Below are 12,723 nucleotides of genomic sequence, written 5' to 3' on the forward strand. Positions count from 1 at the left end.
TTGAAAGGTTATTTTTCAATTACCCACTTTCTTCTTTTGTTTGGTTGGGTTTTTGCTTGTTTGTTTTTGGTTGGTTGTTTTTTTTTGTTTGTTTTTGGTTGGTTGGGTTTTTTTGTTTGTTTTTGGTTGGTTGGTTTTTTTGCTTGTTTTTGGTTGGTTGGTTTTTTTGTTTGTTTTTGGTTGGTTGGTTTTTTTTTGTTTGTTTTTGGTTGGTTGGTTTTTTTTTGCTTGTTTTTGGTTGGTTGGTTTTTTTTGTTTGTTTTTGGTTGGTTGGTTTTTTTTGTTTGTTTTTGGTTGGTTGGTTTTTTTGCTTGTTTTTGGTTGGTTGGTTTTTTTGCTTGTTTTTGGTTGGTTGGTTTTTTTGCTTGTTTTTGGTTGGTTGGTTTTTATGCTTGTTTTTGGTTGGTTGGTTTTTTTGCTTGTTTTTGGTTGGTTGGTTTTTTGATTGTTTTGGGTTGTGCTTTTTTTTGTTTGTTTGTTTTTGGTTGGTTGGTTTTTTGTTTATTTGGTTTTGGTTGGTTGGTTTTTTGTTTGTTTTTGGTTGGTTGGTTTTTTGGTTGTTTTTGGTTGGTGGGTTTTTTGGTTGGTTTTGGTTGGTTGTTTTTTTGTCTGTGGTTTTTGTTTTGTTTTGTTTTTTTTGTTTGCCTTTTTTTTTTAATCCAAATTTATTGAGAGGTAATTCAATGTTTGTGAAAGTGAGCTCCTTTTTTTTTCCCAAGAAAGAGGCACCAAAAAAAAGAAATAAAGAATGATTTGGTGAGACTCTGATGGCAGCTCAGATGCAAGAATTTCAAATCATTTCATAGACCTTGACAGAGCTGCTTTGGGAAAGGGCTTTTTGCAAGGGCTTAATTGTGACAGGATGAGAGGGAATGGATTGAAGCTTGAGGAGGGCAGAGTTAGACTGGAGATTAGGAAGAAATTCTTTGCAGTGAGGGTGGGGAGACACTGGAACAGGTTGCCCAGGAGGGTCATGGATGCCCTCTCCCTGGAGGTGTTCAAGGCCAGGTTGGATGGAGCCTTGAGCAAGTTGGGCTAGTGGAAGGTGTCCCTGCCCATGGCAGGAGGTCTGGAACTGGATGATCTTGAAGGTCCCTTCCAACCTAGCAATCTATGAAACTGCCACATGAATAACTCAGATGAAAATTTGGTCAAGATCCCTATTTTTAATTCAGCATTCCAATGAATTAAGAGGAACTGCGTGGATTTTGTGCTGAAGGCTCAAATGTTTCTGAAGAAAAACAAAAAAATTGCACAAGTGGTCTGAAACAGGTACAGGAAAACTCAAAGCACCAAGGCTTGAGTCCTTGTTGTGTTTTGAGGTGCTGTATTTTCCCCCCACCACTAACCTCAACACAACAAACATTTCACTTGAAGGTGGAGGTTAAATTCATGGCAGCAGAGAGAATCTGCAAAATTCCTTCCTTGTAATCTCTGCCTCCTTTTCTGGTCAAAGCTGGCAGAAATAAAATGAGTGACTGCTTTAAACCTTTCTCCAACTTCTGCTTCCCTCCAGGGTTGGAAAGAGAAGCATCCAGAGAGCAAGGACTGCATGTTAGGAAGCAGAGCTGGAGATAACATCCCACTTTTCCAGGTGCCACACAGCCAAAAGCAGAAACCTGGAATTCTGAACTTGTGTTTGGATGTTGTTTTCACAGAATTTATTTGCAGAATCTTCTTTCTAGAAACCTTCCAACCTTTGTTTCAAAGAAGAAGGTAATTTTTTTGGAGGGACATGAATTGAAAGCTCAGGCACTCTGCACTTATTTTCTCAGCTGTTAAACTGAACTGCTCAAGTTAGTATGTGACTTATTATGTCTTGTGCTGCTCCTGAGTTTCAAGAGATGTCACATTTAAGGGGGCAGTTCCTTGAACTTTGCTGGATTTCCTTACCTGTTCATGTCATCTAGGTGTTCAGCAGCAAAATAAAAACTTTTGATCTTAGGGTGGCAGGCTTTGAATGCACTGTGGAGGAAAAACATAATTATAAAGCTGTGATGGCACACAACCTTTTGTGTTGGCTGAAAGGTAAGACTCTTTGGTCACCAAGCAATGAGCTGAGCTCAGATTTCCTGAGCTGCTAGATAGCTTCAAGCAGTACAGAAAAAATTGCAGCTTTTAGGACTTTCACCAAGTAAAGTTCTCTTCAGCTTCCCCTTTCTTAATAATGCTTGATCCAGATGTGCAGAAACATTGGCCAACCATCATCCGCAGTTTACTATACTGGGATGAAGTCAACCATCAACCAGTTAAGGATACAACTTTATCCAGCAGGTAATCTTGACACAGAGCTGTCAGCTTTCTCTGACCAGAAAACTGATGCAACAATTGAGTTGATACAACAGAAAAACTCTGAGTCCTGGATAGCTGACAGGCTGAGGGAGCTGGGGTTGGTCAGCCTGCAGAAGAGAAGACTCTGGGGAGACCTAAGAGCAACCATCCAGTACCTGAAGAGGGCTACAAGAAGGCTGCAGAGGGACTGTTTGCAAAGGCCTGCAGGGACAGGATGAGGGACAATGGGTTGAAACTAGAGCAGGGTAGATTTAGATTGGATGTTAGAAAGAAGTTCTTTACCATGAGGGTGGTTAGACATTGGAACAGGTTGCCCAGGGAGGTGGCTGGGGCCCCATGCCTGGAGCTAGTCACGGTGAAGCTCAACAGGGCTTTGGGGAACCTGATCTAGTTGAAGATGTCCCTGCTGAATGCAGGGGGGGTTGGACTGGATGATCTTTGGAGGTCCATCTTTAATATAGAAAGCTGTTTTCTGCTTCATTTTATGCTTGGCCTCAGATTTGGCAGGAGAATTGTTGGAAAGCAGGGCAAGATCTTTGTGAAAGTACTTGGTCAAGGCTCAAGATGGATGAGAATGAAGATTCAGTGAACATATTGTGGCAATCTGGCCTTGTGGGTGGCTGATGAAACAGTGTCTTGCAGCAGGCTTGCTTTAGTCCAAGCTCGTTGTCTGGCTTTGGAAGGAACCTAGGTGTGTAGGGCTTGTGGCATCACAAAGAAGGGTTTCTACTGTTGCCAGGTTTGCCACAGCACAGAATTCAGCTGGGAAAAGGGAAAGGTCATGGTGGCCAAGATCAGGACAAGTTGCATAAAGAGGCTGTGGGATGTCTCTCTTTGGAGAGAGCTGGATCTAGGCTGGAGATGGCCCTGAAGAACAGGATCCACTGTCAGCCTCAGAGCAAGCCTTGCTCCCAGCTGGGTTGGGATGACTGCCAAGCCCCATTCTTCCAAAATCCATCAATATCTCTGTGCCTTTCACAACCCATTTGACAGAGTCATGTTGCTGCATGATTCTGGGGAGATGCCTGCAGTTTTCTAAAGCAGAGCATCAAATGTTGTTGAAGCAGCACATCAAATGGGGCTGTTCAGATGGGAGCAGAGAAGGCTCCAGGGAGACCTAAGAGCAGCCTTCCAGTACCTCAAGGGAGCTACAAGAAGGAGGGAGAGAGACTGTTCATGAGGGCTTGGAGTGACAGGATGAGGGGCAGTGGCTTCAATCTAGAGCAGAGCAGATTGAGATTGGATGTTAGGAACCAGTTGTGCACCATGAGGGTAGTGGAACACTGGCACAGGTTGCCCAGGGAGGTGGTTGGGGCCCTGGAGATAATCAAGGTGAGGCTCAACAGGGCTCTGGGTAACCTGATCCAGTGGAGGATGTCCCTGCTGACTGCAGAGGGGGTTGGACTGGATGCCCCAGTCCCTTCCACCCCAGACCATTCTGTGATTCTATTTCTTACATCCCCATGACCTCCACATTGCTTTGACATCTAATAACTGTGTTTCAAATGGGAAAATTGGGATGCTCTGATTGACTTCTGAAAAGGTGCTGGAAATGAACAGTTCTTGAGGCCATTCTAAATATTGGGCAATTACATCTCATCTTTTTTTTTTTTCTTTTTTTTTGCTTCCACCAAAGTAATCAACATGACTGGGTGGAGAGAATTGCTGCATTTCATACATAATGTCAAAAAATGACTAGAAAAAAATTTCTGAGCTGTGTTGGGTGAAGAGTTACAGTGAAGTACTTGAAGATCCATGAAGTGCACCTGACAGTAATTAATAATTTTCAGTGGAATTATTTTGGAGAATAACCTTAAGGTCTCCCTCGAAGTAAGAAGAAAAAAATGAGCAAGAGTCCCAAAGAAAATGAAGGTAACTGCAAACAAGATACATGAAGAGCATCACCACTTTTTTTCTGAGTCACAGTGAATTATTTTTACTTTTTATGAATAAAAAAATAAAATAATTCTCATGCCTTCTAATCCATTGAGTCACAGAAAGATGGTAAGGGTGTTCTTAGGGTATAGCATGCTTGCTGGTTTCAATATCCATGTCTTGTGTGCTCTGGTGGCCAGGAAGGCCAAGGGGGTCCTGGGGGGCATTCAGAGGAGTGTGGCCAGCAGAGCCAGGGGGGTTCTCCTCCCTCTCTGCTCTGCCCTGGTGAGGCCACACCTGGAATATTGCATCCAGTTCTGGGCTCCCCAGTTCAGGAGGGAAAGGGATCTGCTGGAGAAAGTCCAAGGGAGGGCTACAAGGATGCTGAAGGGACTGGAGACTGCCTGATGAGGAGAGGCTGAGAGACCTGGGGCTGATGAGTCTGGAGAGGAGAAGACTGAGAGGGGATTTAATCAATGTCTATCAATATCTGAGGGCTGGGGGTCAGAAAGGAAGGGACAGACAGGGACAGGCTCTGCTCAGTTGCACCCTGGGATAGGACAAGGGGCAATGGATGGAAGCTGCAGCACAGGAGGTTCCACCTCACCATGAGGAGGAACTTCTTCACTGGGAGGGTCCCAGAGCCCTGGAGCAGGCTGCCCAGAGAGGTTGTGGAGTCTCCTTCTCTGGAGCCTTTCCAGCCCCATCTGGATGTGTTCCTGTGTGACCTGTGCTGGATTCTCTGGTCCTGCTCTGGCATGGGGGCTGGACTGGAAGATCTGCAGAGGTCCCTTCCAACCCCTAACACCCTGTGGTCCTGAATGCACATTTATGTAAATATATGAGAAGAGGTTTTAAGAAACCAGGGCTATGAAATTGTTACCCAGGAAATCCCCTGCTATCAAAGGCACCCTATAACTTTTGGCAAACAAGATGCCCTCTAATCCACTAGAGTCTGATTAAATGTTATGCAAGTGAAAGCAGATGCAGAGAGACATCTGCTCAGCTTAGAAAGACATCATCAAGTTACTCAGACCCAGAGCTTGACTTCTTAAACTTGGTACAGCATCTGTTCTGTGGATTCTTTTTTCTCCTTTATCTGCCACCCAAGCAAGGAATTTTAATAGACTCCATTTGATGTTCTCCTACCCACTAGCTCCCAAAGCAAATGAAACAAAAATAACAAACAACCCCCAACAACCCAAACACCAATTTAAGCAGGGTGCAAGTCTGAGAAATGAGTTGGCTTTATGCTGCTGTCCCAATAAAAAAAAAGAATAAAAATGAAGCACCTCAGCAACATTGCCCAAGGGCACAGGACAGAGAGTCCAACCTCATCTATCTTTTTTTTTTTCTTTTCTTTTAAACCAAAGATTTCCACTTTCTCCCCTTTGAGACAGCCACAAAGAATGGAGTTCATTCTGCAGAGATAAGTAGACCAACTGATACAAGGTCAGTGCCTTCTTTAGGACTTTCTGTACTACAGGCCATACCATTTCACTTCTACAATTGTTTTGTGGGTTTTCTTTTTTTTTTTTTTTTTAGATTCAAATTTCAGTGATTCCCCAGTTTTTATAAAATTAACAATAAAAACCACTAGGAGGCAAAAGGTTTTCATCAACACAGGCACCAGGACAGGTTAGGAGCTGCCCTGCTGGAAAGCAGCTACATGGAGAAAGGTCTTGGGAGTGCTGGTGGGCAGCAAGTTCTGCATAGGACAGTAATGTGCCCTGGTGGCCAAGAGAGCCAATGGGATCCTGGGGGGCACCAAGAAAAGTGTGGCCAGCAGGGCTGGGGAGGTTCTGCTCCCCCTCTGCTCTGCCCTGCTGAGACCACAGCTGCAATCCTGTGTCCAGTTTGGGGCTCCCCAGTTCAAGAGAGACAGAGACCTGCTGGAGAGAGTCCAACAGAGAGCCAGGAGGATGCTGAGGGGACTTGAGCATCTCCCCTGGGAAGAGAGACTGAGAGCCCTGGGGCTGTTTAGTGTGGAGAAGAGAAGGCTGAGAGGGATCTGATCAATGTCTATCAATAGCTGAGGGGTGGGGGTCAAGAGGAGGGGGCCAGGCTCTTTTGGGTGGTGCACAGTGATAAGCCAAGGAACAATGGAGACAAACTTGAACACAGAAGATTTCAGCTCCACATGAGGAGAAACTTCTTTCCAGTGAGGGTGCCAGAGCCTTGGAGCAGGCTGCCCAGGGCGGTTGTGGAGTCTCCTTCTCTGGAGCCTTTCCAACCCCAGCTGGATGCATTCCTGTGCAGACTCCCCTGGGTGCTCCTGCTCTGGCAGGGGGTTGGACCTGATGATCTCTGGAGGTCCCTTCCAACCTCTAAGGTACTGTACAGTGCTGTGAACACTGACTGTAACAATACCTCTGTAGAAGTATGAACCTGTCACACTCCTCCATATGCATGGAGGATCCCCTGATTTGCATGGATTTGCATCTAAATAAGAAATGGATTTGTGCAGTGACAGAAATCTGGACAGCCTCACATAGAGCTAGGTGAGAGGAAAAGTCATTTGAGACCTTTAGGTCATACCTCAAAAAGAAAAAAAAAAAAAAGAAAACCCCCTCCAAACCAAGCAGCAAATCACTGCCATTCTTTTCTTTAACTCTGCCTCAGGACTGATACAAACTGTTCAGCAAACTTTGGGATGATGCTGACTCATTTGGAGTTCCATGAAAGGTTGATGCCTGGCCATGAACTTGGGGGACTTTTTTGTTTGGATGCTCTGCTTATTATGCTTGAAACCCTTCATTCAATTTCAAGGTATTACAACCAACAAATAAAAATCAATAAAAGCCCCAACCTAGGAAGGAAACAAAAGAAGAAAGGAAACCCAGGGAACTAAAGGGACAGATGCAGCCAAGCAGCCTTCTTGCTCTTAATTAATTTTGCTCTGTTGAAGCACTGTGACTCATGATAAACAAGAAAAAAGCCTTCTCCAGGGAAGATGGCACAGAGAACCACACTCAGTTTGCCTGGTCTGGATATAATCAAATGATCCTTGCAACAAACTCTATTATTCCACTTTTTAAAGGCAAAACCTTGTCCTTTGTTCAAGTTGTTCTACTGTATCATTGCATTCTGCCACTTTACTCTGCACTGCCTGGAGTTCTGTGTCCAGCTCAGGAGCCCTCAGCACAGGAAGGACATAGACCTGATGGAGCAGGTCCAGAGAAAGGCCAAGAAAATGATTTGGGGGCTGGAACGCCTCTGCTACGAGGACAGGCTGAGGGAGCTGAGGGTTGTTCAGCCTGGAGAAGAGAAGGCTCCAGGAAGCCCTAAGAGCAGCCTGCCAGTACCTGAAGGGGACTACAAGAAGGCTGCAGAGGGACTGTTTGCAAAGGCCTGCAGGGACAGGGTAAGGGACAATGGTTTGAAATGAGAGAAGAGCAGATTGAGATTGGATGTTAGGAACAAGTTCTGCACCATGAGGATGCTGGAACACTGCAACAGGTTGATCAGGGAGATGGTTGAGGCCCCAAGCCTGAAGACATTCAGGGTGAGGTTGGACAAGACTCTGAGCAACCTGATCTAGTGGGGGATGTCACTGCAAGGGGGCTGGACAAGATAACCTTTGCAGTTCCCTTCCAACCCAAACCGTTCTCCCTGCTTCCAACCCACACCATTCTCCCTGCTTCCAACCCACACCATTCTCCCTCCCAACCCAAACAATTCTCCCTCCCAACCCACACCATTCTCCCTGCTTCCAACCCACACCATTCTCCCTGCTTCCAACCCACACCATCCTCCCTCCCAACCCACACCATTCTCCCTCCCAACCCACACCATCCTCCCTCCCAACCCACACCATCCTCCCTCCCAACCCACACCATCCTCCCTCCCAACCCACACCATCATCCCTCCCAACCCAAACCATCATCCCTCCCAACCCAAACCATTCTCTCTCCCAGCCCAAACCATTCTCTCTCCCAGCCCAAACCATTCTCCCTCCCAGCCCAAACCATTCTCCCTCCCAGCCCAAACCATTCTCCCTCCCAGCCCAAACCATTCTCCCTCCCAACCCAAACCATTCTCTCTCCCAGCCCAAACCATTCTCCCTCCCAGCCCAAACTATTCTCCCCCTCCCAGCCCAAACCATTCTCCCCCTCCCAGCCCAAACCATTCTCCCTCCCAACCCACACCATCCTCCCTCCCAACCCACACCATCCTCCCTCCCAACCCACACCATCCTCCCTCCCAACCCACACCATCATCCCTCCCAACCCAAACCATTCTCTCTCCCAGCCCAAACCATTCTCCCTCCCAGCCCAAACCATTCTCCCTCCCAGCCCAAACCATTCTCCCTCCCAGCCCAAACCATTCTCCCTCCCAGCCCAAACCATTCTCCCTCCCAACCCAAACCATTCTCCCTCCCAGCCCAAACCATTCTCCCTCCCAGCCCAAACCATTCTCCCCCTCCCAGCCCAAACCATTCTCCCCCTCCCAGCCCAAACCATTCTCCCTCCCAACCCAAACCATCCTCCCTCCCAACCCAAACCATTCTCTCTCCCAACCCAAACCATTCTCTCTCCCAACCCAAACCATCCTCCCTCCCAACCCAAACCATCCTCCCTCCCAACCCAAACCATCCTCCCTCCCAACCCAAACCATCCTCCCTCCCAACCCAAACCATCCTCCCTCCCAACCCACACCATTCTCCCTGCTTCCAACCCACACCATTCTCCCTCCCAACCCACACCATTCTCCCTCCCAACCCACACCATTCTCCCTCCCAACCCAAACCATTCTCCCTCCCAACCCAAACCATTCTCCCTCCCAACCCAAACCATTCTCTCTCCCAACCCAAACCATTCTCCCTCCCAACCCAAACCATTCTCCCTCCCAACCCAAACCATTCTCCCTCCCAACCCAAACCATTCTCCTTTATAACCCACTCCATTCCCTGGCAGTTTTGGAGCCATGCTTACTATTTCTTGCGGCATTCACTGGCTCTGTCAATTTTAAATTCAGGCAGACTGATGAATCCTTCTGCTTTTTCATCCTGCAAGGAGAGTTCTAGATGTTACTGTTGTGAAGGTATCAGGAAAAAAAAAAAAAGGGGCAAAAAAACCCCAACCACAACCCACCACAGTGAAGAGCTAAAGCTATTTTTCACTTGTTCACACAAGGAACAGTAATGTTAGGGCTGTGCTCTGGCAAGGCTTCCACAGAAGCCCCTGGGGCTGTTTGCCAAAGCAGTGAAGCCAGACCCCTTGGTGTAAAACACAATTTGCAATGCCCACTTTCCCCCCAGACAGCTCCACAGCTGAGCCATCACTGGATAAACACACAGAATGACCAGATGCATTCAGGCAATTAGCAATTATTGTACTGCATAGCAATATGGCAATTAGTTTTTTGGGTTTTTTTTGGAGAGGGAGGGGGAAGATGGACTAATTAGTGAGGAGAAATGCAGCCTAGTGTAAGAAATACAGGGGGGGGGGGGAGGGATAAAAAAAGCAATTTCAATGTGTGCTGTTTAGTTTGCCAGCTTTATATAATGTCACAGCTAAGAGGCATGACATCACCTCCTAACCAGGACAGGCTGGGAGGGGATCTGCTGGAGAGCTGGGAGGGACTTTTGAGGGTGTCAGGGAGTGATAGGACCAGGAGGAATGGAGCAAAATTAGGGTAGATTCAGATTGAATATTAAGAAGAAGTTCTTCCCCATGAGGGTGGTGAGACACTGGCACAGGTTGCCCAGGGAGGTGGTGGAAGCCTCATCCCTGGAGGTTTTTGCAGCCAGGCTGGATGTGGCTGTGAGCAACCTGCTGTAGTGTGAGGTGTCCCTGCCCATGGCAAGGGGATTGGAACTTGCTGATCCTTGGGATCCCTTCCAACCCTAACACTTCTATGATTCTGTAAGAAGAATCCAGGGAACTACAGACCTGTCAGGCTGATCTCAGGAGCAGGAAAGATGTAGGGGTGCTGGTGGCTGGCTGGCTGAAGGTGATTGTTTGGGTGGATAAAGCTATCCACATCTATGAGCACTCAAAGCACTCTGGTTTCCCACTACACCATGCAACAGCACTCCACAGGGTCTTTGCTGAGACAGTGAGCACAGAGGCTTACCTCTTCATTAATGTACCAATAGAGAGATGTATCCTTCAGGACAAACCAGTATTTTTTCCATTTCTGGGAGAAATAACTCTTGGCATCTTTCTTTTTCCAGAGCCAGCCTTCACAGTCCCCTCGACCAAGATCTTTGCATGAGATCCTCCTTTTGCTTTTACCTGGAATGGGAGCTGAAAAGGACAAGGAGTTGAGGTGAGAGCATCTGACCTGCCCACTAAACAGACAACACAGCTAGCCAGAAAGCAGGAGATGTTTGCTTCAGCAAATAAATTGGAATTTTTCAACCTCAATTTGCCAGGAAGAAATTATTACAAACACTATTTCCCCCCCCCCACAGAGCCTGTGCAAGGTGCCATGAATTAAAAAAACCCAAACCAAACCATGGGCAGCTCACAGGAGGAAAAGACAAAACCAAACCCAAACCAGAAACAACAAACAAAAAGCCCCCAAACATAAACCCCAAACCAGAGAAGACACTGTAGACAAAAGGCAGGCAAGATCCTTAAAAAATAAGGGAAAAATTGGTTATTTGTCATTTTCAAATTCATATTTCCTATCAGATGAAGGCACACAGTATATAGATGGACTCTTCAGACTTGGCTGCCAAGAACAGCTGTGAAACAGTTCTTGGGTATTAAAAAAAAAAACCCAAAACTCTCTTTGCAGCTCCTTTTGCAACTAAACAGTTCCTAGGGCCTTTGTACTTCAAAATCAAAGGTGGACAATTTACTGTGATATTAATTATCTGGCAGCTTAGGTAACAAGCAAGGGCTGCAGTGAAGTACTACAGCTGTTAAAGAAGAGCCCTGGCTGGAGTCTGGCAGCAGCAGATAACTGCAGGTAGAGAAGCATTAGAAGACTGTGAGGCATCAGTAATGGACTTAACATCTCAACATGGTCACAGGATTTTGAGTTAAAAAAAGCAGCTCCTCAGCTACAGCAATATCACCCACATTAAAAGTGGCCATTGCTTTCCTACCAACAGATGAAGTCAAATCCAGTTTTTACCTTTGCTCTTCTTTTTACTCTTCTGCTGTAGAGAAGACTGCTGAAAGGTCTGCAAGAAAACCAAACATGGAAGAAGTGAAAATGCAGTGCTTGTATGCAAGCAAACTCTTGTCACAGGAGAAGTGCAAGGCTGAGAAGGCTGAAGTCATAAACAGCTAACACCAGCCAACAGACTTCTAGGTCTAAGGAAAAAAAAAAGTGGTTTAAGTTTATCTGTTCATGTTGGTTAAGCAAAAGCAGAGAGGGAACCACCTGAAAACAGACCACAAATTAGTTTGCTCTAACAAATGTTTCTCTCAGGAAGGGAAGGGAGGAAAGGAAGGGAAGGGAGGAAAGGAAGGGAAGGGAGGAAAGGAAGGGAAGGGAGGAAAGGAAGGGAAGGGAGGAAAGGAAGGGAAGGGAGGAAAGGAAGGGAAGGGAGGAAAGGAAGGGAAGGGAGGAAAGGAAGGGAAGGGAGGAAAGGAAGGGAAGGGAGGAAAGGAAGGGAAGGGAGGAAAGGAAGGGAAGGGAGGAAAGGAAGGGAAGGGAGGAAGGGAGGAAGGGAGGTCTCCCTTTGGTTAGTAGAAGAGTGAAGCTACACAGCCTGCCTGTTTCTTCTACATCAGCTAATTAAGGTTTTCTTGAGCATAAAGATGCAAATATTTCAATTCTGGGCCCCTCAGTACAGGAAGGTCATTGAGGGGCTGGGGCAGAGAAGGGCAATGAGGCTGGAGAAGGATCTGGAGCACATGAGGAACACCTGAGGGAGCTGGGGGTGTTCAGGCTGGAGAAGAGGAGGCTGAGGGAGACCTCATTGCTCTCTGCAACTACCTGAAGGGAGGTTGGAGTGAGGAGGGGACAACCTCTGCTCCTTGGTGGCAAGAGACAGGACCAGAGGAAATGGTTCCAAGCTGCACCAGGGCAGGTTCAGGCTGGATGTTAGGAAATATTTCTTCCCTGAAAAGGTTGTCAAACATTGGAATGTTCTGCCCAGGGCAGTGCTGGAGTCCCCATCCCTGGGGGTGTTCAAGCAGTGTGTGGAGCTGGTGCTTAGGGACATGGTTTGGTGTTGACCCTGCAGTGCTGGGTTGAAGGTTGGACTGGATGGGCTTGGAGGTCTCTTCCAACCAGAGGTATTCTGTGATATTAATTAACACATAGCCTGATGCAGGTGTGAAGGCTTTTATACAATGGTCTTATGAATATCAGGCAGTTTGCTGATAAGTGAGCCTAATATTTTTAAAGACACCAATAGAAGTCTGCTAAATCACACCTGGGAACAAGTCTCCCAAATAAACATTCTGAAATTAAAAAAAAAAATTACCTAATTTTGACCAGTTTTCCCCCCCAGCTTTCCCAATATTTCACTCCAGTTGATCCACTCCCATAAACCACTCCATTGCCTTGGCAAGGAGGCAGGATGGAAATGATTCCTTTACTTTAGACCCTAGCTTATTAAAAAAAAAGAAAAAGGCAATTCATATTAAC

At 46.5% G+C, this 12,723-nt stretch overlaps 1 protein-coding gene across 4 annotated transcripts in view; it reads right to left on the reverse strand.

Moving 5' to 3' along the window:
• The window catches only part of CNKSR2 (connector enhancer of kinase suppressor of Ras 2), a 236,725-nt gene that overhangs the window by 46,547 nt on the left and 177,455 nt on the right, over nucleotides 1-12,723 (reverse strand). For all 4 annotated transcript variants that reach the window (XM_054399320.1, XM_054399319.1, XM_054399314.1 and 1 more), the window contains 4 exons: nucleotides 11,257-11,305; nucleotides 10,246-10,418; nucleotides 9,102-9,175; nucleotides 1,894-1,965 (listed from right to left, as the gene is read on the reverse strand). In XM_054399320.1, the coding sequence (XP_054255295.1) occupies nucleotides 1,894-1,965; nucleotides 9,102-9,175; nucleotides 10,246-10,418; nucleotides 11,257-11,305 (368 nt within the window). The remainder of the gene's footprint in view (nucleotides 1-1,893; nucleotides 1,966-9,101; nucleotides 9,176-10,245; nucleotides 10,419-11,256; nucleotides 11,306-12,723) is intronic.

The sequence above is a fragment of the Indicator indicator genome, chromosome 1 (genome assembly GCF_027791375.1).
Source record: "Indicator indicator isolate 239-I01 chromosome 1, UM_Iind_1.1, whole genome shotgun sequence".
Taxonomy (NCBI): domain Eukaryota; kingdom Metazoa; phylum Chordata; class Aves; order Piciformes; family Indicatoridae; genus Indicator; species Indicator indicator.